This window comes from Pararge aegeria, chromosome 8 (genome assembly GCF_905163445.1).
Source record: "Pararge aegeria chromosome 8, ilParAegt1.1, whole genome shotgun sequence".
In the NCBI taxonomy this organism is placed as follows: Eukaryota; Metazoa; Arthropoda; class Insecta; order Lepidoptera; family Nymphalidae; genus Pararge; species Pararge aegeria.
The window spans coordinates 10155227-10182531 of NC_053187.1; the positions used below are offsets into that span (position 1 = coordinate 10155227).

The 27305-nt window shown below is 33.6% G+C and overlaps 2 protein-coding genes across 5 annotated transcripts in view; both read right to left on the reverse strand.

The window, feature by feature from the left end:
* LOC120625704 overlaps positions 1-1000 on the reverse strand; it is a 163947-nt gene extending 162947 nt beyond the window's left edge. For all 4 annotated transcript variants that reach the window (XM_039892848.1, XM_039892847.1, XM_039892845.1 and 1 more), the window contains exon 1: positions 900-1000. The gene's annotated coding sequence lies outside the window, so the exon portion shown is untranslated. The remainder of the gene's footprint in view (positions 1-899) is intronic.
* A 7350-nt stretch (positions 1001-8350) lies between these two features.
* LOC120625856 (protein lin-28 homolog) lies at positions 8351-26779 on the reverse strand. Its single transcript, XM_039893101.1, has 5 exons — positions 26603-26779; positions 13961-14091; positions 9577-9749; positions 8980-9100; positions 8351-8586 (listed from the first exon to the last, which is right to left on the reverse strand). The coding sequence occupies exons 1-5, from the start codon at positions 26640-26642 to the stop codon at positions 8503-8505; spliced, it is 549 nt and encodes a 182-aa protein (XP_039749035.1). The 5' UTR covers positions 26643-26779; the 3' UTR covers positions 8351-8502.
* Between the last annotated feature and the right edge of the window lie 526 nt (positions 26780-27305).

Genomic DNA, 27305 nt, shown 5'->3' on the forward strand with positions numbered 1-27305 from the left:
AAACAGAACCTTAAGATGAATAATGATAGTTCGTTATATCATCATAAAGATAGCGCATTCAGACTAAGATGAAGGTCATTTGTACGCTATATAAAAAGAATACTACCATGATTGTGAATGATTGTTTTATGAATTAATATTATAACATGACTTCGTTTCTGCGACTTTGCGTATAAATGTATGATGAATCTAAAGTCTAAAAAGCATTGTCGACCACTAGGCACCTACGTCTGAATTAGACACATGTAACTTACCATACACTCATTAATGCCAATTATAGTCCAAATCTATTATCGTGTCTAAAACCCATCGACGATCTAGGTACACATCGCATTTCAATTCACGACTGATTAAGATATATCTGTTTCGATATAACTACACATTTATATTATTGTAAATATTGATAATTTTAAAACAAACTTTAACATTATGCTATTTGCTTCACTTAATAGCCTTCTGATTTCCCTATTACATAAACTTCAACATACATGTCCCTACTATGGTGCAATGTTAGATTCTAATTCAATCAGAAATTTAAATTAGAGTAATTGCATTATTGGTAGACGGTTCATATAGACACAGTGAAGTAGTAAATGGGTTAATACGCTGGTATCAGATTTAAAACCGATCGGATTCATATACTTCTTGACAGATATATCTTAATTATAACACGGATTTGATTCAATGAAATAAAGTTCTCTACTTTAATGATTTACTACCCGAAATCTTAAAAATATTAATCGATATACTAAGACTCTAAACGGCGCTGAAAAGGAGATTTTGTAACGGTGTTAACGAGAAGTTATTGAGGAATGACATCGATGCATCCGGCCATGGGGGCGGACTGGAGCCTTAAGGTAAAAGTGTCACATGAGCGCGTGCACAGCCATGTTATGCACCTTTTAATGGAGTTCAATACCGAATCTGATGTCCAGAGAGTGAAACGTCAAGTGATTTGCACTAAAGACTGGTGGGCGCGTGAGTGATGCCCGGTCGGTCGGAGCGCGGCGCGGCACACACTAGGGCGGGCGGACACGGCAGCGTTACGTCAGCGAGGGGCGCGGGGCGACGCGCGGCACGGGGAAGTGGGGAGAGCCCCGCACTGCTGCATCCTCGGAGCGCCCATCTTCACCCGGCTTGCCTGAAAAACGTGACATCTCTGGGCGTCCATCGCCTTCGAACTTTCCTCCAAGGACTATGACGTGCCACGCAGTTATGCGCTGCATTACTTATAATAGTGCTATTTGTCAATAAATCAAATACTTACTTATAAGTATATATAATACTTAGTTAATATGATTGTAATAACGTTGTTGGTAGTGCCATATTTTTTAAATAACACTGTTTAGAATCATACACTTTTTCTCATTATTCTTAAGTTTTTCAGTCGTAAAAAGTTTTTCCAAATTTAATTTTGGACTAACTTTTTACGACTGAAAATGGATTTGATTGTAACATTTCATGAGCGATAATTAATGATAGATATGCAGGATGGTAAACCCTCATATATCTATTTGGTTAATTAAAATATTTAGAAATACGTATTTAGTATAAGTTAAAAATTAAACATACTGAGCAAGTAAGCCTAGGTATATAAGTGGAATATTTTCTTATGGTTATTTGATGTTAAATCACAAGTTGGATAAACACATTTATGTTATTCAGATAATTGTCTTATTCGCTTAGATGACCATCATCATACTCATCGGATGATGGCTTCCTTGGCGCAGTGGTGAGCGATGTGATCTTATAATTGAAAGTGCTGGGTTCGATCCCAGGCAGGGCTATTTAGATGGAAGCGTAGCGGAACGCTAAATCATTGGTGGTATATCCTAATCGCTAGGGTGTTAGGTAGCTACGGCCATAGTCTTCCACCAGACTAGAGCAGAGAAAGTTCATAAATTATAAATTCTCGCTTACCACTGCGCCAGTTAGGTCGTCAGAAACTTAAAACATCCACTGCTGGGCACAGGATTTCGTGCAGAAAAACGTGCTAAGAAGATATGTGATGAATATGATACTGTAATAACGTTGTTGGTAGTGCCATATTGTATGACTAACACTGTTTAGAATCGTACACTTTTTCTCATTATTCTTAACTTTGGTCTAACATTTTACGACTGAAAATGGATTTGATTGTAACGATTCATGAGCGATTATTAATGATAGTTATGCAGAATGGGCATACTGTCGATGGTAAACCCTCATATATCTCTAATATCTATTTGGTTAATTAAAATATATAGAAATACGTATTTAGTGTAAGTTAAAAATTAAACATACTGAGCAAGTAAGCCTAGGTATATAAGAGTTGGAATACTTTCATATGATTATTTGATGTTAACTCACAAGATGGATAAACACATTTCTGTGATGTTAAAGTGTGAATGATTATACATAAATCAACAAGCTTGAAATCTAAAAATCGGGTTTATTCTAGGGCGTAAAAACGTGCTAAGAAAATATGTGACGAATCCACCCCTCACACAGAGAAATATAGATAGAAAAATTGTGTAAATTATCCTACAATTCTAGGCTCCACACTCTAGCAGTACTCACTTAAAGTTAGAGTGTAAGTAAGACTACAAAAACTAACCAAATAACATACTAAAGCATGTATGTATTGAAACTTTAGTAGTAGTAAAGCTCCTTGTGACAGAGATCGTCGATGATGCTTACTTCTGCCGTAAATCAGCCAGGTGTGTTCGGCCTAATGTGCATTGTTGCCGGTGTAATTACAGCCACATGAGTCTTAACACCTCCGCCTCGGGCAGAGGGCGTAACTTTGTAGAATGTGTGATGATTTTCCAATTGGGTTTTGTATTAGTTTATTTGTGGGTCATCTACATGGTCCGTCAATTGTTATTGTTTGGGAAAAATCTTTAATTTAACCGTAAAAAATAAAAAACTTGAAAATCAGGGGATCAAAGGTTTTTTGAGGCAGTAATTGTACTCGAACTGAACTGTAAACTAATTCAAAATATGATTAAACAATTGATTAAATATCAAATTTTTTGTTAATTTTATTAAAAACCCATATTTTATTCACTTATATTGGATCAAGTGGATAAAGCAGCTTGGCATAGCTTCTTCTGAAAAAAAAAAACATTTATTTCAAGTAGGCCTAATCTACGTATACTACGACAGTAATCTGTCTAATTTTCCTCACGGCGTAAGCAGCCGAGCTTAGTTTACCTGCTAGTGTATCTATATGGGTACCCCACTGAAGCTTACAATCCAAGGTCATGCCCAGAAAAACTGTGGAATCTTCCATTTTTAGTGATTCTCCATTTATTATTATATTTTTATTAACTTTCGTTACATTTGGTAAAAGAAATTCCACACACTTAGTTTTTTTTGCATTCAAAAGTAAATTATTGACAGTAAACCAGTGCGACACATGCGACATAGCACGGCTTACATCGTCAGAGTTATCTCTACCTCTATCAGTTTTAAAAATTAGAGATGTATCATCTGCAAACAGTACAATGTCACCGGTTTCACTGACATGGTGTGGTAGATCATTTATATACACCAAAAATAGAAAGGGAACCAAAATTGAACCCTGTGGGACACCCATTGACGTAGCCGACCCCTGCGTCCCCCTGATGTCTTTTATGCAAACCTTTTGGGTCCTGTCACTGAGATAAGAGGCAACCAAATTTAGTGCAAAAATCATAGTAAGAAATAAAGTCTAGCATATGGTACTTGCTGAAAATAGTTTTTGATCCCAGTAGCAACTACCAAAACCAAAAATAATTATGTTTTCTGTAAAATAAAATACAGAAATGTAATTTAACAAGTTTTTAGTAAAATAACCTGGTTTAATTTACAGGCTGCGTAAAAAATATCAGATGGAAGTAGTACAGTCTCAAATTAAATCCTGGCTAAATATTATGCCGGATACGCCAATTAAGGTCAAAACTATTAAGTACAGATATGTTTAATTATAGGTGACTAATAAAACACTTTTACATTTTATACTTTATTTTTCTTTGAAAAATAAAAAGAAAACAAAATTTAAACTCTAAACATAAGAAATACAAAACCTTTAATCATAGAGCATTCGAAGATAGAATGAAAATAATGCTAGACTTTGTATACGTTTATAATTTTAACTTATTAATAAACTCTAAACTTTATTAAATTATGAGGTAGATGATTTCCAATAGTCTTTAAAATCTTATAAATAACTACATTCTTATGCCTATATAATATTTAAAATTAAGAAACCCGTATTCGTAATACCTAATTTTAAAAGATTATGCTGTGATTTGCTTACTGCCAAATGTCAGTTTACTATTTATTATTAACTTAAGAAGTGCAACTAGATACCAGTATCATTCTTGTCAATTTTTTCTCATATTCACCACTAAACTATTGCTGGGTTTGTTTTTCTCTGGCCAGCTTATAGAAACTGTTTTTTCTTATAATATCATCGACCCAATAAAAGTCAACAAGTCAAGATGCATGATGATGGTCATATAAACCACAATAAAAATAAAAAATAAATTAACGCTTAACCCATTATATTCTACTGGCTTTACTTTCTTAATGCACATTAATAACTTTTACGGATATTTGAATATGTGTAAAATAAAGTTACGCAAATTCAGTGCGCAATTCGCCCAAATTATTAACATTTTAATTTGTCAAACGTCGAACATTCTAAAAATTTCTAAAGACAAAATAAGTTTTAAAGGACATCAGGCAGTATTGAAGTGTTTATGAAACTTACCGCTTTACATGTTGTAGTTAACTTAACTATTAAATGCTGTTCATAGTTAATTACATTCTCGTATATTATTGTAAATGTTTATTGCAACTGATGTAACCACATAAGACAATCTTTTTCCACTGCTAAAATACTCCTATATACCTTAAGTATTTACGCTTGTAAAATGTTTAATTCAGATATCGAAACGATACATTAATTAACGCATAAACAAAATAGAGAAGTGTTTAGTAGGAAATTTTTTGAGCAATAGGCAAATAACTAAGAGGTCGGAAATATTGTAAAATACCATCTCAATTCAGATATATTTAAAGTCGAATTGTACAACTTATAATTAACTATTATTTTAACAAGTATTTCAATTATATAATTACATATTCGAGGTAGTTAGTTACACGAGCTGAAAACAATCAAGTGTCGGCGCTTGATTAATAAAATAGACATAGAAACATGTTATCTACGAAGTTATTGAAGCTTATTCTGCTAGTGAATAAAAACATTAAAAAGTAATAAAATACGCCTAAAAATAATTATTCTTTGTAATACGTTACTTTCGATCGGTAATAAGTGTTATAAAAACGAATAAAAAATATAAAGAAATAGCATAACAAATTCAAGTAAAAAGATCTTAACATAGTGCAGTATTTAAGCTGAATGTATTTCTTATTAAAAGGGGAAAATTACATGTTTTAATTTACTATCAAGTAAAAGTAAGTTGTTTGATTACCAGTATTAAGTCAAGAGTATAATATGTTGAGTAAAAATCATTGAGTACTTACTGTGTCCACCTTTAATAGTTTAAATATCATTAAGTTTATGTCTGTTGTACATAGGGAGTTTTTGACTTAATCAGGTGCTTAAAATGTAAGTACTATGTAAAAAAAAAATTGCGTCACGTCACCAGGTAGAGTAGTTACAGTATTGAGGTATTCCTAAATATTTTCTTATACTATAATTTTTAATATCATAATGTTAAAATGTAACCTTATGAAAAACAGCTATGTTTTTCACACCGAATATGAAATTATTCAAGAAAACCTTAATTTATTAACCTATAAATAGTTATACTTTAAAATCGATGGGCAAATAACATTATTGGCATACATTATATTGCAACAGTATCCTGAAAGTTCTTAAAAAAATGCGATATTGTGGCAGTACTGTAAAACAAAGATCAGTTGAATTTTGACTGGCTTCTTTTACGTAGAATCTGCCTTCTGAACCGATTGTAGAGTCTCAACAGTTTTCAAAAGAGCCTGTAAGATGGGTAAAGAAAAAAAAAAGAAATAGGTTTAAATGAAATAAAAAAAAATGCAATGACGCAGATACAAAACCTACTTGGCTCAATAAAAAAAGCTAACATATACGCGGAATGACATTAGTACTTAACTGACATAAACTTTATAACCTAAAATATAATATAAATTTTTATTATTGCGATAAAATATTTTCGGCTTTGGCACATCAAGTTGCACTTTAATAAAGAATTCAATTATATTTTTTCCTATTATAGCTTTTATCACTTATCTTACACTGTATTTTGTGCTAGTGTCTAAATAAAAAAAAAGCTCTACTCCTAAATAATATTTCATTTTGTTTGATATTTTTATTATTCTTTTTTTTGTATTTACCGTGAAGACAGTTATAATATGATAACTATGAATGCGATAGAGTTCAAAACGCAAATCCAATTACTCTACTACTTCCAAAAAACTCAGAATACTAATCTTAATTCGTTGATGACTACATTAAAAACTCCACCGCAGAATAATGGTTATTTTTTCTTAAACGAATTGTTTACTATAATTTTTGATTCATTTGTCTTGGTTTTTTGTTTTTTCTCACTAAGAGATAGCGGGGGCGCAACCTGGCGCGGTACCGTCAAAATGTAACAGCTCTATGTAGACTATCTGGTCTCCGCTAGGTTAGAGGGGCAACCACTGCTATGTAGGTAGCTTTTTGGTATCAAACTCACTTGACTTCCTTTGCACAAAGCACAAAATATAGCAAATAGTGCCTACTATTTGGCGTCCATTCCCATGTAACTAATGTAGCCATACTGTTCTGATGTTTCTAGAGGTAGCTCAAGAAAAACGGTGGGGCCACCACCTAGTGAGATGTTAGCCTTACAGTAGGTCTAGTTATTGTTTTTGTCAGTAGGTTATAAAGCTCGCAGAACGCTAAGAAATAGCCAAAGAGACACCTTCTATTAAAATCTAAAGAGTAGTTTTACGATTTCTAAGAGCAAGACGAACATACACACAAACACTCCCCAGATCCCAATGGACGGGTATAAATGAAGACTGAAGTTTTTATGGTCCTCGTTCTCGGATTTTTTCTCCGTAATGATTCAATATATACGTGGACATGGGAAATTTACAGATTTAGCGTATTTATTGAAATTTTAACTTTTCTTTTTTTATTCAAAATAACCAGTCTTTGTTAAATACTTAAAGCGCAGAGATTTGAAAATCAATTTTGATGACTGGTGTGTATAATACCGGAATTGTATATTTTACTAATACACACGTTGCCTTACTAAAAAGCCTCATTGCCTCTGCCTTTTTGTCTAGCGTTCTCCAGTACGGATGGCAGTGACCTGAAATCGATTAACGGGTCTAGCCAGAAAATAGTGAGGTATTGGGTTTCACTATGGAGAAATTCTGAATACCAGCTGGAGTTTCAAAATTTGCGTAGCCCATCAGCCTTAAGCTCGCTGAACCAGTCGTTATCCCTAAAATAAAATAAACGCCGACCCGTATTGGGACGGCGTTGTGGGTCCATTTTTATTATGCCCGTCTCTTTTCAGAAAAAATACATGAATTAATGGGATGAGAATGCAAGATGGTGTACAGATGTCTGACACATTGGATTATGCGCTGTCAGCGCATTATAAAATGATTATTTTTATGTTCGTAGCGCGTAATAATAATTATTATGTTCATAGCCAAAATAAAACTATAACTTAAAAATATTTTGAAACTAAATATAACTTTAGGGTTTTCGTAATATAATATAGCAACAAATTATTAATAATTATACAAACACACACAACTTTGGGTATAAAATATTACGTAATAATAAAGGGGCACGAACACTCGAACACATATAATTTGTACTACGTTTTGTTTGTTAACTTAAATATAAAATCTAAGAGTAGTTTTGTACTTTACGGTTTTGTTATGATCAGTCTTGTTCTTAACAAAATATGTATAACACTGGTCCTTAGGTAGAAAAATGAGGTAGATACGTTAAAAGTTACATTAAATGGGTGTTCGTTTTTAAACTCAATTATTTAGCTCCGGCTCTATGAACTTTCAGATTTATATAGCATCAACATAACGCCAGCGCGATGTTAAGTGCCGAAACACACTAAACGTAAGATACGTTGCGCCACATACTGTGTAAGATACGTCACGTCATGAAATACGCTAAAGTAAGACTGTACCTTCTGTAAATACACAGAATATATATTGTTGCGTTAAAAAACAGCTATTAACCATTTTGAGGTGCCTCTGGTTCAATTATAGACCTATTAAAATTATAGCTTTTCTTGAAGAATTGCAGGATAATGACAGGAAATATCACGACAGACAGTCAACGCAAAATGCACGCGAGACGCAGGTGACTTAGTAACGCATGTCACGCCCGGTGAGGTCGTAAGCAGAAATCGTATAAATCGGAAAATTTACCTCGCAAAATACGCTAAGTGTGTTTCGGCACTAAAAATAACCAATTTGAAGGATCAATGGCGTAAGACGATGGCATTAAGGCTGCTGAGGGCTGCTCTGCGCGCTGCCTTGAGAGCTGCTTGAATTCTTCGACTGTGAATCGTCCTTTTTCTTCTCGACCTTAAATATAATTTTCAGCATTGTTACTTATAATTTTTGTAAAAAATAATATTTTTCATTTTCATAAACATTAAGACTCTACTTAAACAAATAATTTGTGGTATTAATTATTTAATTACCAAGTTGTATGCGTAATGTATATGTAAAAGATAATCATAAAAAAGTATTATGTTAATCCTACTTCAACAAGCTTTATTTTTAGAAGAATTTCTCAAGAAAAGAAATCCAAAGGCTGACTTCAACCTAGCTAGTCATTTTTTTTTTTTCAAATAATAGCATACTACAGGATTTATTTAGACCTAGGTTAATAAACCTAAACAAACTGCGATGATACTGGAAATATGTACTCTTCGTATATTAGTTAGTTATTTTAAGTTATAAAGAACTTTTTACCTTTATAGGGCAATCAGCGATGAGGTGATCCTCACTCTTACAATTGTGGCATCTCTTTGGTTGTGGCCCTATACTGCACTTAGCGGCTATGTGGTTTGCAAACTCACCGCAGTTGTAGCAACTGGAGAAAGATAAAAACATTTTTCAATATTATGATTGCGTAACGGAATTATGAAGATCTAACCATGGGATTCTGAATATATCTTGTAACAAATTTTGATGGAAATTATCATAGCACTTTAGGTGACTGTATCGTGATCACGTTTAGAAGCAAAAATGTCGTTCCAAACTAAAATAAAATCAGAACTTTACTAATTCAAATAAGGCAGTGTATAATAAAGATTAGCGTTAACTTAAAACTTAGCTATACTAATGAACCCTTCAAAATAGACCAATCTTCGCTAAGTTAGGTCGAACGTAACTAAGGGTCACGAAAGAGTGTAATTTAATAAGTCACTTTTTTGTATTCTGTGAGTACACTTATAAAAATAGGATCAATTGTAAATGGGAACAAGTGCCTTAACCTACTGATCTATTTTACTTAATTACCATTAAGTTACACACCCTAGAATTCAACGTATATTAATTGCCACGTACCGTATCTTTCTAAAGCGTTTTTTTGACAAAGGTCGTCGATGAGAGCCTTGACAGTCCACTAAAGAGGGACCAGAAACACGCGTCGCTTCTAAACCTTTATCAGACTCCTTACACTCAAACTCAACTAATTCTTCATCTCCGAGTGATCTGAAGCCAGGCATTTGAATAACGCTCTGAAAGAAATAAACTTAGTCAGTCTTAGACATACTCTTAACTGTCTCTTATTAAGCTTGCAAACTATTTGGAAGAAAGCTTAATCATGATAGCAAATGTTTGTCAGTTTTCGTCGGAACGACTAAACCGATTTCGAAGTGAATTTCACAGGCAGTTATTACTGTTTTCCGAGACACAGTCTCAACTAGTTCGGAGAACAGGTACACTTTTTATCTGTGCAAAATAAAACAAAATTTGTATATATGTTATGTGTTATGTTTAAGTACTTTTGATTCTGTTTTGTTAATCTATATGACAATAAAGCATTTTTTAATTTTTTTTTCACAGACAAAATTGGATGTTAATAAATTTCGGCGGAAGTTTTTGGTGACTTTGTTAAGACCTTTCTATAGGCTGCATTATGTCGGAAACGGAAAAATAATGAGCATAACACCATTATTATTTAAGCGAAAGAGAAAAATTTGCCAGTAATTTTTCAGTTACAAAAATCAAATGCTCAAAATATTTATTTCTCCTCAGGGTATACAATGTTGATGATGCACGCGAGTTAGTTAATTGGCAATTTACTTTGTGCAAGATGCAATATTGGATTATTCTGCCAGCGATCCAAGCAAATGTAACTAACTTTGTCGCCTCGAGTTACATTAATTAAACAAACTTCTTATCACCAATGTATTGTGAATTTACCTAATTGCAATTTTTTCCATAAATACCTAGTAGGTATGTTTCTAAGACAAAACCTAATGGTTATCGTACTTTTTCAGATTTTTGATGACGAACTGGACCGTTGTGTTCCTATAGAAATAATTTTCAGTTGCAGGATGAAAATATTATTATAATATATTATTAAAATATAATATTATAATGTTATAAACTTATAAAACCAATATATGTAAACGAGTAGTTCTTGCTCATGTGTATTTGAATATATTTCAGCTCCAATAATATGGGTCAAGTTGTATTGTTGCATTTAAGTTCTGGATCCAAAATTGGTATATATCGATGTATAATATCGATGTTAATACTATATTTTACTGTACTCCCACAAATAACAATTTTTTATAACGCCATCTCGTAAATCTTGGAGTTACTAGCATGGTTCGCGCTATTAGATTTAATTCATCAAAATTTTGTAAGATGGCGTTAAAATGGAATACGAATATGTTTCCTCCGAGCGTTCGCGTTCCATTGATTTGGTTTAAAAAAGTTATATAGTTTAGGTTATGGTTCTGAAAGATTTTTTGCATTAGATATCACCAGTTTATTAAGGAAGATTATAGGCTACATTTTGTTTCATTATGAGCTGTAGTTAAAGTCCGTCTGTGGGTGTAACGCGAGGTATTCTCGTTAGTTTAAATGATAGATGTAATGAAAGAAAATTTTTGCTACTGCCCTTTTTTGGCTCAAAATAAGAACGTTATACAGTGCTACTTACTGCATAAAATTCTTACAATCAGGTGCTATCACGCAAAAACTTTAAAAATAAATGCATCAAACATGCAGCAAAAATTCTAACACGTACCTATAAGATTTTGCCGTAAACGTAATGGTGCTAGAACGATAGATGAACATTCCTTATGCATTTGCCGTCGTTCTTTATAAATACAATATAATCAGTAAGCATGAGTTCATTAAACTGTTTTCAAGCTACTTCCTGTAAGGGTTGTCTTTAATAGATCACGGCATACAGATAACGTCGCCCTTTATTATACGCTTCTATTATTTTCTATAGTTAAAAAATATGTAAAGGGGTTTTTTAAATATTAAAAGTGCAATAAAACTTTACGTTCTTACTTATCTACACGTATATTTTAATATTAATATCACCGTGTTACCAGTGAGTGGCCAAAATTTATTAGTCAAGCATGGACCTTTTTAGACGTTAAATCAGAAATGCTAATTTTAGCTATGGTAAAAGCATCTCAAATACATTTGTAACACACACTCTAAAGTCGTAAGTCCGTATATAATCATATTCAATAAATTTTCTTCAATTTCATGTGATAAATGAATAATTCATAAACTAAATGAACCATTTGTTAAACTGGAAAGTATTATTTTTAGTTTCTTTAACGTAGCAACAGAGCAACGGATTAACATGGTTTTGTACATAGAGCTATCGCTAGCATAATGCAATCTACAGCCCATACTATGCTATAAAAGTAAAGGCCTTATGCTTCTTTTTATCCCAAAAGTATGGTTTCTCATGAGATAAAAGCCAAAATAGCTAACCACATTTTAAAAATCAGTTTTAGTATTAAGGCATATTATGTATATGAGATAGGTACTTTTTACCCTTAAAAAAACTTCTATCTTATCAACAAAATACATCATTATGGCATTTATGACATTCGTAAGGTAGTATAAAATACATGTGGGTGAAGCGGAGAGCTCTGCGCTCTAATTAATAAAATACGCCGAAAATGTAGTGAGTACCTTATCAACGACATAGTGTTGGCCTAATATAATTTTTACCGCTAGCGTTGTTGCATTGGGACGAAGTACAAATTTGGTGGCGTAAATGTATAGAAAAAACATCCGGACTTGATAAGCCAAACAAACAAATAAGTACGCTATCGGGTCGACCGCTAGATATGCTGCGTGTTTTCTCAATGAATATATATTTTTTACCGAGTAACGAGATACTTCACGAAAATTATATACTCGTAGATGCGGTTGTCATCTGTAACGAATAACTTTTTTGAAACCGCTGCAATGTGCTGCCAAACTTCAATGTAACAGTAATTGCATTTATATTTTTATTTTTATACACTAACAATGTTTGCTTTTATTACAATGACATTTTACAATGCGCTCTAACTTTGTACCGGAGCGCGGTTTCTCATAGCTTGTAACCTTCTGTGATAACAGTGCAGTTTAACGAACGCATTTAACAATTATTTGTTCCCGAGATAACCGTGTACTAATGATACAAGCACTAAACTTAATCTGACAAAAAAACTTTTTTTTTTTTTTGTACTTAGAAAAGATTCTTAGTACTTAGTCCAAAACAACTTAGTAGTAGTAGAGCTTATTGTGCTAGCGTTGGTCCGGGGAAGTACTATCGCCATGCTTATTTGTGTCGCTAAGCAGCATTGTTGGAATGCTGTGATCCGGTCTGAAAGGCGTGGCTGAACACTTACGCCTGAAGTCGATGGACATAGGGCGGCATGTTTCAGGACGTGTTCCTTGCATGCCCTGTGAACTGTTGCATTATTTATAGGCGATGGTTTCGACTAACCATCAGGGTGGCCATCTGCTTGGTCCGTCAGTTATTACTATATAAAAAAAAATACAAAGACTTTTTTTACTTGTTAAAGTTATGAAATAATATGAAAGGCCATCGCATACCATATCGACTTGATGCTGACTCGACTCCAAGTTCACTGAAATTAGCGCACGGAATAAAGAGCTTTATGTCAATCATATTAAATTGTATGTATTGTGTGTAGTAGTTTGTGTAAGTTTGCCGGAATTATGAGATCTTCAGGAAGCAGTTTTGAAATATACGCACATTACACATTCCTAAATTTCAACGTATGTGTTTGATAAGCGCACCTCGATCAAAGAAAAAACCACCTAAAGACACATTGCAAAAGCTTCTAACAGAAAATCAGGACTGTTTCCTGAAAATATTTTGGTACCTACCGTTATAATCTCAACCGAGCATGACGTCCATTGATGAATGTATATCTTTTATAGGTATTCTAGAATCCAATAATTATGGTCCTGCAACTCTTGTCCAGCAACTTCGTTATATTCCCAATATTGTCTGTTAACCTAGTGGGTCTACCGGAGTTTAGTTTTGGTACGATTCTTTTGGAAAATGTAGCATTTATTTAACTTATCTAGATAGTTTTGCTTCTTTAACCAGATCAATTACTCTGGTAACTACTGTATTGTAGAGAACGACAAGGAAAGTTTTTCTTGTATCCTTAGTATTGATACCTATCTATTATTGTAACTTTAAAAATAAGTAACCTACCTCGAAGAGAATTGCTGTCTTTTTCTTCCAGACGTTTTTTTTGTTACATCTTGAATTTTTTCGAACAAATTTTGTAAAACAACCAAAAATTTACAAAAGCAAATTTTGTAAATTTTTGTTTATCACAACTGATTCAAACGTTAGAACCGTTTTCGAGGTACACGAATGATACAATAATTGTTCCTTTAGATATATACGTTATACAATTATTTTGTAAGTAGGTACCTGGTGAACAAATACGTCCTGCCCGCCATCGTCCGGGGTGATAAAACCCCACCCTTTTGCCACGTTGAACCATTTGCAGCAACCACGTCGTGTCACACCAGTCACATTGCTGCCACTTGCGCTTCCCGCAACTGTAACATAATGTTCCTTAGATCAGACTTCGATACAAGTGTCCTGGTATCGTTATGAATATCGTTCTTCCTAATAACACGCTCCTTAAATACAACAACTCAATATCGTAGTAGGATTGTATTCACTATTTGCAACGATGTTGAAAACATACCAATTTTTAATCGGATAAAACTTTTATCTGATTAAGTAGTTAATACGTAAATTTATTTTAAACAATCTTAGTAAGTACGTACTTTAATAAATAAACTGTTATGAATGAAGCCTAAGAAACATAATTTAAAATATTCACTTGAGTGAGCTGACTTTTGCAGTATCTAATAGGAGTGAAACACAGGCCAATCATCTACGCGAATACTCTAGCTAAAAAGCACTATTGGCATCAAACATATAACCTTGCGTAGTATTATTTCTCAGGTGCAATATTTGCAATATGAAGTATTCTAAACGTAGTTACTTTTGACTGAGGACAAGATTTGTTGTGTTATTTTAAAATGGTCTTCGTTCGCAAACGAATGCATTGGACAAATAGCTTAACAATATAGGAACGGGGGAGTACTGCCCGTGTAAACGGTGGCGTGCAAATTCGTATACTGCGTGCAACCAATCACTGGTTCAAACTAAATTCTTGTAATTGGTTGAACGCAGGACGAAAATTTGCACGTCACAGCATAGAGGGCTCGGGTTAAACCCTCTTTTTGGAAATAGATACTGGTCTTTAATGAAACATCGTAGCTTCAGAGCTGAAAGTGAGACTGTGTAACATCGTAAAGAAAATTCAAAAGCTTACTTGTAATAAAGACTTTAGCATAAATCTGTAGTATGAGTAAAAGTTACTAGGATCTATAAGCTCTCAAGATATATTATTTAGTACATATTATTGTTTAGGTACACAATAAAGATTCTTAAAATCAACCCTTAAGGAGCGTAGACTCAAATCAAGGAATTACCGAATTCATAAGATTGGAAAACATTTGCCTTATGCCAAGTAATTGTGATAACATTAGGGATTTTAATACATAACTTATAGTGCATATTTCAACTTAATGTGTATGTGTAGATTTCAACTTAAAAACTACGAAGGATGTTCAGCCTTCTCCCAAAAATAAGATTTTCTGACGATTTATTTTAAAGAATCATTATTATTACACTATTTGTACACCACAAAGAGAAAAAAAAAACAATGGACACAACAAGAGGAAACTTAGAAAGTAGGATACAAAACCTTATCGCTTAGTAGCGATTTATTCCAGGCAACCTTAGCTTACCTTAGCTTACATTTAATTATGATGTATTTATCAGTTCCTTTGTTAAAATTGAAAATTTAAATAAAATTTAGTAGCAGTTTGATGCGGCAAATAAAGCAGTCTCACCTTAACTGCGAATATAACACATAAGTACCTAGTAACAAGTACAATATCGAGCGCAACAAAAGAGACGCTGAGTGCCGCGTGGACTTTGGGATACCGCTGCAATTAAATGGGGCAATGTAATTAGGTGCGTGTGTTTCCTCTAATACGGTCGTTGTAACGTACATTATACCGAATGAACCTAACTATCTCTTTTAATCTTCCACGCATCCAAAAATTCCATAGTCATAACATTAAGTCGTTATAAAACCTATAATTTAACAACAACAAGCATGGTAAGCGGAGATATGTTATTAATTTTATATAAAAATTATTAAGAATACAACTTTTTCACGTTCTTGTTAAATTTAGACTGAAATTTTTCAAAAGTCCATATTTTGGTGAATTTTTCCAGATATGCGTAGGTTGTTATATTGTACAAGACTACATAGAAATAGTTACCTATTCAAACTTCCAATATTGCATCTAATAAGTAATTGACTAAGCATATATTCTACGGAGCAAAAAACTGAGGAATGAAACTTTTTATTATAAAATTGTACAAATAGTTAAAACAAAACGACCGCAGTAAGCTGTAAAACATTGAGCAACATCGATAAGTAATATAGAACGGTCTTATTTTATGATATGAAAACGACTGCATTTTGTATTTTATCTTTGACCTCATCTATTTTATTTAAAAAAAAATACTAATTAATTAAAGACACCTGAAGGAACTTAGAGAAAGTTGTAATTGAATTTAAAAACGGACCATTCAACAAGTTGTGTAATTGCATTAAGTGGTTCGTCCCCTCTTTTAAATGCATACACATTTAGATATTTTTCCATTCGGAAATCTATTAGCAATATATGAGGGCCCGCGATCGTTTATAGGACTAAGAAAGGGTATAATATCCCCCTTATCGGCTCCTTCACAAAAAATAACGTGGGAACCGAATGAAAGAATGAATTCTTCTTTTTATGTGTAGATATCACTATAGCTAAGTTAAGGTTGAAGACCTTATTTTGAAGGGTTTAATATAACCGCTACTTCTTCTATACCACGTAAACATAATAATTTATAACATAATATATTATATATGTTATAAATTATTACAATATATTTTAAATATATTTAAAGTATAATGTTATATTTGAGGGCTGGGTATCCTTAACACGGATAAAATCTAGCTAGGATAGCCAGTTCGTCAACTCATTATATGTGAAATTTTGATGAAAGAAATAAACGATATTACGATTACGAAAAATATATAGTGATAATAGGTATATAGTAATTAAATGCAATGTTTTACGAGAAATATACATATGAATGTATTTAAAAAATTAATATTTGCCAAAAGATTATAGCAATGTTAAAGGTAAAGCATTTTTGATAAACAAAGTTAATCTAACATAATGAGTAATATATAAAGGTAGTGCACCATTTCCGGATTCAGTTATTCATTTTAAAGAATGTGAGTAAGTTCCGAAATAACAGGAACTCAGTGACACACTGTTGATGACTAATCACCAAAACTTAAACATAAATACCTACATTGAATACTAAGCATACAACAACTACTTACATGCTTTAAAATTCTATAGCATTTAGCTTACGCCACTTAAAGTTTGAATTTGATTTTAATAAGCTACAAGACTAAATTGAAGTTAATCCAAACATTGTTATACCTAAGTTTTCTAATTTAATGTAATTTATTTGTTTGCTCAAGCAAATCGAATATCTAACCTAGAGCTTTATTTGTCCGCTAATTCAACAAATGTTTGTGTATGCTGGTATGTACTGGTATGGGTAAGCTAAGCATATTATTTCGGGCGGTAGCGGCGGTAGGTAAAAGCGGCAACACACGTGCCGGCGACGGCGGGGACTCGAAGAATGCGTGGTATTTAGGTTGCGTTTCTGGTACCTCTTCATTCATTGCCGTAACATTGCACCTTGCCGTGCCTCGCCCCCCATGCCTTGTCGTCAAGAATCAACCGCACCGCAGCAGATAGGTAGATACTCAATATTTATTATTCCCTATGCTGCATTAATGAGAAAGCGTAAACATTCGTTTCGACTTTTACTATTTCGTCATATGAATTTTTGAATACGCCGTGCATTTGGTTATTAAATTAGAATTAATTAGGTTGTGTATGTACCCCTTGATCTATGCGTTAAAAAGGTGCAATAAATTGTGTAAGACAACGGCCAGTTATTAAAAGTTTATGGTTTGAATAACACTACAAATATGTCCGGGGTATTGCCGAATACATAAATATAACTGACATATTAGTAAACACGGAATAGTAAGACGCTTGCTAAACTAACGTTTAATAACTGTCAAATATAAATAGAATGTGAATTAGGTATATAGTAAGTAGTAAATGATTAACATTTGCATCTTTCTATGTCGAAACTATATCGGTTAGGAAAGGTACATTGGTGTTTTCCTATGGAATGCGAACTATAATCTTTCATGGTAATAAGTTTATCTATCAGTCTGTACTAATAATGAAACAGTTTTTTTTGTTTGAACGCGGTAAGCTCTAAAACTACCAATCAGAATTAATTTTTTTATTTGATAATTTAATTCCTGGGGAAATGTTTTTTTTAAAAAGGGGACCATGTTAGTGATATGACGTCCGTAATTATTTAATTTCGTCCGCAATTGATTGGTATTAAGGTGACAGTTAAAATTGTAAAATGTTTTTATCAGGTTTTATAAAAATTCCTGCCCTACAAGAGTAAAGTAGGGATGGAAGTTTTTTTAACAGATCGCGGTAATCACTAAAACTACTTCTAAAATTTAAAAAAAAAATTTGCATGTTATAGCCCAACTCTTGAGATCCTTCCCTTAACCCTAATAGTTTAGGGGTGGCTGATGGAACGCGGTCAATCGTAGAATGATTTTTTGTAAAATTTGTAAAAGACAGGTTTGCCAGATTTTTTTTTTAAATAATAATTGACGGACCAAGCAGAAGGCCCACCTGATAACCATCGCCTCAAAACAGAGCAACACTTCGTATCTTCCTTGCATGCACTGTGTCTGTCAACCTATTTGAATTTGCCTCGTGCCTGTACCACCGACACCCATACCCTTCAAACCGGAACTTAGCGTTGCAGCAATGCTTCTCAGCGGCAAAACTAAGCATGGTGGTAATACTTCCCCGGAAGAGCTCTGCCACAAAAAGCTCTACTACTACTAAATTGTTGTGGACGAAGTCTCAGAGGGTCCGCTAGTCTCTTATATAGACATAAAGTTTTTGAAGTAACGTTTCATTTTTACAGCTCTTTTCCAATATCAACTGGTTTTATGCGTATTTATTATTATTTATTATTATTATGCGTTTTGTACTGTACCTATGCTTACTTAGTGTATATTTTATGGGCCGAGTGTTAGCGCCCGGGCAATATAAATAATGACTCATACGAAAGAAAAGAAGGCAAAGAATAATCAAAATATTGAAATTTGGATATGCTTGTTTTCTGAATAATTTAATAAAGTTTAATCACATTATTTAATAGTCTCGCGACTAAGTGATATTAATAATGCACAGTAAAAAGCTAGAAAAATCTATGCCCAATTTTAAGGTTTTTTATTTATAGGTTAATAAAAATAAAGCAACAAATAAAATTATAATTTGTTAAAATAACTAAACCGCGACTCTCTATTAGTACATATTTAGTTTTTTTTTCTCAAATAACTCTCGACTCTAGCTGTTTAAGAATTTGTTTCGATGGTCAGATGATACAGTTCGCGGAATATCGTCGATGACTATTAAAAAAATAAAAAACATTTTTGGACCCCAAACATTTTAGCTGTGTTCCTTATAAATGTTATTTTAATTACAGAGGATGTGAACATTATTCACAACATGTTCAACAGTCACTGAGCCTTGACTGGTGGTTAAAATATAACATAATACCCGCGACATCGGCCGCGTAAATTTTGATTCTGTAACAATCCCATGGGATCTCTTTCATATTCCGTGTTAAAAAGTATCCTATTTCCGTCACAACTGGTTCAGCGCTTGCGGCGAACATTTGTAACAAGCAAATAAACAAACAGAGACTCTTTCTTTTTTATCCTATGTTTTACGTACCAGTAATTTCTTAGCAATATTAATTTGAAATAAGTTTGTAGGTATCGGAAAATAACATTATTAAATAAATAAAACTTTTTAATCTGTTGCAATTTTTTTTAAACATATTACTTTCAACTAGAATAAAACGTAAGCCATAATAATATGTCGGTAAGTAGGTAAGTACAATTGCCCGAAACTATAGTATTAACGTAATGGGCTCAAAGGAGTAATATTTGTACAAAACATTCCGAAATAAAAGGCACTGGTGTATTCATATAAAAGGGATTGACGTGCTTCCTCAAATTATTATGTTGGTCTCAATTTAAGTGTATAATAAAGACTGTGAGTACATTCATGTCATTCAATATAGTTCCTTATACTCGTTCTTCTAGGAATATAATAGGCCACGAATAAAAACAAAATAATTAAGGCGTATATCAATATTCAAATCCAAATTCAAAATCCATTTATTACAAGTAGAACTACTTTTAACGGACTTTTGAAATGTCAAGTCTGTCTGTTGCTAATGATTCTACCACCGGTTCAGGTAAGGCAGATTCTACTCAACCGAAGTCAGCAAAAGACTCAGCAGTTGATCATTTCTAACATCGACAGTAGAAAGGTTAACTATCATTATTTTAGGTTACTATAGTTGGTAGTTATACTAGTGATATTCAATTATAAGCTATTCGGTCTTCCGTCATAAAATTCTCAGTCTACTACAGAGTTAAGAAATTAGAACTTTCCTCCACAGTTTCAAGGAAAGTATGTTAAGGTGGTCGCGGATACAAAATAAAATAAGTTTTTAAGTTTTTTTGCTAGTAGTATTAACACTACGTAGCCATGTATGACTTCTTTCTGTGATTAACAGAGGACCAGGAGACTTTTTTTCGTGATCAAAGCATTTATGTATCATTATAGCGACGAAGATTTTAATTAGTAGTAGAGCTTTTGTGACAGAGCTCGTCCAGGGTAATAGCAACATTTTGCAGGACGTGTCTCTTGCATGCCCTGCGAAGCGGCGATGGTTTTCATCTTACCATCAGTTGGGCTATCTGCTAGGTAAATTAATAATTATTTATAATAAAAAAAATAGATAAAGAAGATACATGTAAATACGATTAAGTAGGAACTTGTAGTAATAATCGCCAATCAGCTTTAGAGTAGCTTTAGAGTAGTATGCTCTAAATCCCTATCTCCTGTGAGCTCTTGTGAGCGACGAGGCCTTCGACACAAAAAAGGCTTTGGGTGATAATGATGATTCTAGCAGAAGGTATCATCTATCTAGGATTGTGTAGATAATTGCGTAAAATTTACTGGACCTTTCAACCAAAGCTGGGCAAAGTCTGAGTTAAGCTATGAAAATTCAAGAAGAGACTCAAAGTTACATTTTCCGGATGTATCAAATGCTGTGCATGTTTTCAAAACATATAGCTTTACTTAAGCTTCTTCAAGGAAAAGTTATCCCTTAAATATTCTCAATAAACATTCAAAAGAAAAAAGTGTTTAGTATTGCTAAATATAGCATCTAGTGGCCACGATATTAACTGTCATGTATAAAATATATATAATACGTTTAAAAGTTAGGATGAATTTTTAAGCTGGAAGAATCTCAAATTGGCGGTTAGTGGTACTTCACACCACTTTCTGTGAAAACTACTTATTTATCGTAAAAACATTTTGAACAATATTTTGAAACAGTGTACGGCTCTACTTTTTATACCTAGGTTTAAATAGATACCATATTTGACTGCGGACCATAAGGTTTTGTACGTCGTCGTTTTAATTGTGTTTGTACGTCAGTTTATCAAGGAACTCTCAGTACCAGATTGGAGTAAGGTAAGAGACGTTGACCACCCCCGTGCCGCAGAGGAATGTTAAGTCGTCGATCCCAGTTATTATCACTAACATGTCATAATAATCGATAAAGCCCGCCTACCTGCATTGGAACACTAAATTACTCCGTCTTATATGAAGGGAGACTTTGGTTGTTTTGGTAATATATCTTACTAATTAATAGTTTTAATAACAAAATAATTAGGCGTTTCCTTTCAAGATACAGAAGCCTCTGTGCGAGTTTGACTCGTACGTTTGGTTATCGTACGATTTTCACAATGAATTATTTAATATATTGCAACCCCATTTTGCAAATATTTAATATAATTGCAAGTAAACCTCATTCGCTATTTGTTGCACATAACATTTTAATCATAGAAATACTTCTTTTTCCTCTTAGTATATTTTTTCCGGTTAAGTATTGGTAGGGCAAGCTCTGAGATACGATTAAAATAGCAGGGGCCCTCAGAAACGTCCCGACCCGGTGCTTACAGCAGGACCCTATTGGTGTATTTTAATCCCTTTTTTGTGAATATAGGACAAGTGCAAGCGGCGCAGCGGTAGCGCAGGCGCATCTTAGCCGTGTATCTGTTATGTTTACACAGCATGGAGCGCTCGAGTCGGCGCCGCTCGCGCCCTGCCCTAAAGCATACACTTAGGAATTTAAAACTACATACACATGCGTAGCTTTTGATTGCATTCCTTTAACACTTGGCCTAAATATTTCATTAAAATTTGTCATAGGACAATTATTTCGATTATTCCACGCTACCATTGGAAGTATTTGATGTAATAATATCCATTACTGTTTTAGTTAGTCTATCATTTTAACTCAGTGTGTAAAACATACTCTTAGGGCTTTAAACTTCATACATATTCTTAGCTTTTGTTTGCATTACTTGACACGCGGCCAAAATGTTTCGTGAAAATAAGTCATAAGACTAAATTTGTTTATCATTTCATGACACTATTCAAAGTATTAAGTTATTAATTTAGTTCAAGCTATCTGTTATGTTTACTCAGCGTGGAAAACATACGGTAAGGAATTTATAACTTCACTTCACACACATGCTGCTTAGCTTTCGATTGCATTCCTTAACACTTGGCCTAAATATTTCATAAAAAGTCTAATTTGTCATAAGTCCAATTTTTTTTTAATTATTTCATGCCACCATTATGTGATGCAATAATGTGAAAAAGCTTTACTGACTTATAATTGTTTTAAAAATCTGAAATTATGAATAAAGAACACAGAAATAAATCATATTATAAATGAGAGCGTAACATAATTAATTTTATAATAAATATCTACGCCTTAAAATAGCCAATGCAGCATCTTAAATCTTCATTCAAAGGCGAAACACGAGGAAGATATCTTCACATTCTTGGCTTATTGTTAGTTCAGCGATTACTTTAAACTGTTTCAAAGCTCGAGTTAATTTAAGCTGCCTTATTTTAAAAACAGGATGGTGAAACAGCATATTTCCACTCCCTTTGCTGACACTGTTTTAGTTCCGGTATATATAATATTTAAAATAACGAGTTGACATGTTTTACTCTTCATTGTAATAAATGAGATACGACATTTATAATGGTTCTTAAAGATAGAAGATTATTTCATTATTTATTTATTAATAATTTTTATATAATAAAAGTGTATATTCACAGAAGTAGTAACTTTGACAATGGTTAAGGTCTGCGACTGCAATTTCGGGGGGCCAGTGTCCTTTACTGGGCCTGGGTTGGAAATGATGATGACGATGATGGAGTAAAAAGCTTATTTTCTATAATCCGTAAAATAGAAGCCATAAACTGAAGCAAAAAGAATATTTAATTTGGTTATACATAGCCGTATTCTATTTGTTGTCTCCAACCTCTCAGTTATACGAATATATTGTTTAAGAATTGTTTCTGTGGCTCCTTATACTTTTACACAGACTTCCGCAAAATAAAACCTTCTTCTACCTCAGAACTCAGAAGAGTTACAGTGTTAGTACGTAATATATTATAAATGACTACGTATGATGACTAATGATGACTCAACTAAATACTTTGAAATGTTTCAGAATAATTGTAATGCTCATCAGGAACCAGAGGTTCTGGCACTTATATACAGATAAGTAAACTCTCTATTATTACTGACCTCTTTTATCATAAATACAATGAGATAAATTAAAAATGAATAAAGCAAACATTTAATCTAATAAAATTGTAATTTAATTATTAAATTCAGTTTTATTTATTTACAATAAATAACAAACATACACATTTGTTTTCTGTCTATTTTTAAATATAACTTTATTTACTTTTCATTAAAAAGTAATACAGTGATTGTTCAAATAATTTTTAGATAAGTTAAAAAATTGTGTTTTACGTCGACAGGGTTAATTCCATTATGAACATTTGGAATCAGGATACCAGTACTTTTAGCACGTCACGGCGATAGCTTGGTGGTTAAGGGTTCGGCTTCCCATTCGGGGGGACCGAGTTCGATACCCGGCACGCAACTCTGAATTCAAGCAATTAAAATATCACTTGCTTTATTTAACTGCTTATCTTATTCAGGCAGGAAACCATAAACTTTTGAGAATGCATAGATACATTACAAATATTAGTGATAGATTAGGTACTTAACTAACCAATTTATGTGAGTAATCCGAATTTGATGATAGGGCCTTTTATATAGGTATCTATTAAATTTGTAAGATTAACTACGCCACTGATTAACAATATACCTATTTCCCTATCTAACAAGCATTTATTTATTTATGTGATTTATATATTTTTCATTATAAGCTTTATTAAGTGAACTTATTATTTACAGCAGTCACGTAAAGCCCTACCAAATACAGGGACGTAACTCTACTCTTAATTGGGTTATCAAATAGAGTTGGTAACATACCACTTTATAATTAGACAACACCTATCTTTTATGTTACTTGTTGTAAGAAAATAAGTCCACCAATCCGCAGTTGGCCAGCGTGGTTGAATATATCCTAAACCCTTCTTATTGTGGGAGGAAACCTGTGTGGGTAATGGGGTGATACGATGAAAAAAATAAGTCCTGTCATTATTTAAATTTTGAATTTATGTCTGTTTCCGGCTAAAATTTATTTGACTATGATTACTCACAAGTACAGCGTTGGTCGGCCCCCAACGAGGTAAACAGACAGCATCAAACAATTCGCTGGGAGCCGCTGGAAACAAGCGGCCCTGGACCATGGATTTTGGAACGCCCTATTAAAGACCTTAAAGGCCTTACTAGAGACTTCCTTTTTTTTTTTTCCACTACAAGTTCAAATGTGTACTCACAACTGCGGCGTAGATCAACTGAAATATTGCATGGGTAGCTAGGTTGGTACAAATGTGTTTAAAATAACTATAAAATGTAAACTAAAACGAGGCACAGCGGTCTCGATTGACATGCATTGAATAAGAATTTATTTAAATAGGAATGCACATAGTTTGGTTGGAACCTATTCCGTTACTTTTTATTGATATCCCAATCATGCATTAAATGTAAAAATGATGAAGAATTATAAATACACAATTCCTATTCCGCCGCCACATTCCGACGTGGTGGGTCAAAGCTATATATCCCTCTATAATATAACAAAGGAGGCGTAAACCACTAGCAGTAAAACATTAATTTTGATGATGTTATTCAATTTCAGTAAATAGAGCATTATCCAAATCATAGCCAAATATATGTGTAACAAATAAAATAAATATGTAATAAAATCTTTTAATTTATATAAATAAGTACCTACCCACGCAGAATAATGTTATGTTAGAATTTAGACCACCTACCTACTCAGAAAAGCGCTCCGTACCTAAGTAGATCTTAAGAATATTGTGCCATTCACTGCTTTTTTGCTGTTATCAATCGCAGGTATGGAATTTAAACATGAATCATCGTCAAGTGGCGCTTGCTTTCGGGATCTTTAGCTGGGAGTGAAAGAGATGGTTAAATGTACCACCATTCAGACTTAATTGACTGGTTACGGAGTCGGACCCTGCCGTAGGGACGTAGCGTTACTTAACATCGACTTTCTAAAAATTCCAAATAGGTATTTCTTCTGCCACTCTCTATGAATAACAATTTATTTTGGAAATAACGCGCTCATGACTTACATTTATTTACAAATGAAAAGGGAGTTTCTGATCATTATAACGGCAGCTCATTGAAATTCAACGATATTTTGTTCTATGATGCAATGGGAACTTCCAATTGCCTATTGCGATTGTAGGATTGTACCTACTTATAGGCATCGATAGAGCGGTCGACGCTCTTCACTAGAGGCTTGGTATGTAAACGACAAAAACATGCAGTGGAAGAGTGGTGGGGAACGGAGATTACGGTCCTTCGAAAATGCAGTCGGCCTAAAACGCACACCAGCTTTGAACTCCCACAAATTAATGGAAACAGCCTATGCCGATGAAATATCAGCTTTATTTCTATTGAAATAAGGTTCCTATGCTATTAAGCCTACCTAACGCATACAAGCTACAGGCGCGAGTAAGTTAAACGGAATTGTACGGCTGTTATACGAGTATAGTAAACAATTTACGACATGATGCGTAGGTATCTTGTTTGATAATATGTTCCCAATAACTCTGTTTAAGTATCTATAATATTAATGTGCTATGTTAATTTTAAAACCATGAATTCTCTACGTAGCAGCGTAGTATAGTATGGAAAGTTATGTATGTGAATTATTACCTTTATGTAGGTAATAATTAGCATACATAATAACTTTCCCTACCTAATTTCCATCTTACGAGTAAGAAATAACAACAAAGTTATTAAGCTATGGCTTGAAAAATTTAATATAGTTAGCAATATTTACCTACTTTTAATATACTTAGTTACAAAACAGTTCTAATTAGATAACTGTTGTTGTTGATTGCTAGTACCTACGTGAAGTAAACATGGTACGCATATGTGCGACATGAGACATCAATGAACGCGACTATTAACCTCAATTTAAATAATTTCAATGGTGTTGTAAACAATTTCTACGATTATATAGCTTCCCATGCCCTACGAGTCACACATCCGCTCGATAAGGGCACAAATTCCAATTCACGATACAGCTTTGACGTAGCATGTATGTATGCAGGCGCCACAAACACGTGCGAGTAGCGATAAACAAAGTACGCACTCATATATATGGAACAAAAAAAAATTAAAAATCAACAGTATAGTTAAAAATAATCCAAAGTATCTGTTAATACTTACTCGAAGACGGAACTGCATTTCCGCCTTCCTTCCCGCTCATGTTAACAAGATATATCGTAACTTGCACCACTTATATCACCTCTGCGTAAAATCCATCCTCCGCGTAAACAAACAACACTTTTAATCGCAGTTCATTCGTCACAACTGCGTGGTATTGAAGAATGAGTTATCAACTATCAAAATTCGTAGGATGCATGGGATGCGCGTGCGCACGTAGCGACTAGCGACGCGTACGCAGGTCGACTGCATCAAAAATGAGTAGCAGTGGTGGAGCCGTCGAACGGCGATGTGGTCGCCGCTCAGTCCCTTCCCGGATATAGCTAAGCAAGTCGTTTTTAAAATAGAGAAGCTAACGGAACGTGTGCGCCGCCCGAAAGCGCCGGCTGCTTTACCCCAATCCGAAATATGTCACTACTCACTTGTCGGCGACGCGCAACGTGTATTGTGGAGTACGGCTTAGAACGGTCCTCGTTCGAGAAAGGGAATGCTTATCGATGCGTTCAAAGCGAGCCGTACCAAAAGCGAACACCTAACTTTCTGTTATACTTACCCATCAATATTCTGTAAATAGATATATTGTGGGCGAGTTCTACGGGTGTCGTCACAGCTAGTGTAGTTCCCAAATATCAAATTACAAGGCTTTACCCAGGCACTGAAACCGACGTAAGGGCAGGTCGAGGATATTACTAATTAAATAATTATA

Coding starts and splice junctions, on each gene's coding strand:
- LOC120625856 (XM_039893101.1), bottom strand. CDS start 26,642: ATGAGCGGGAAGGAAGGCGGAAATGCAGTTCCGTCTTCGA. Junction 14,092..26,602: donor AAATGCAGTTCCGTCTTCGA/GTAAGTATTAAC, acceptor ATTATGTTACAG/TTGCGGGAAGCGCAAGTGGC. Junction 9,101..9,576: donor AAACGCTTTAGAAAGATACG/GTACGTGGCAAT, acceptor ATCTTTCTCCAG/TTGCTACAACTGCGGTGAGT.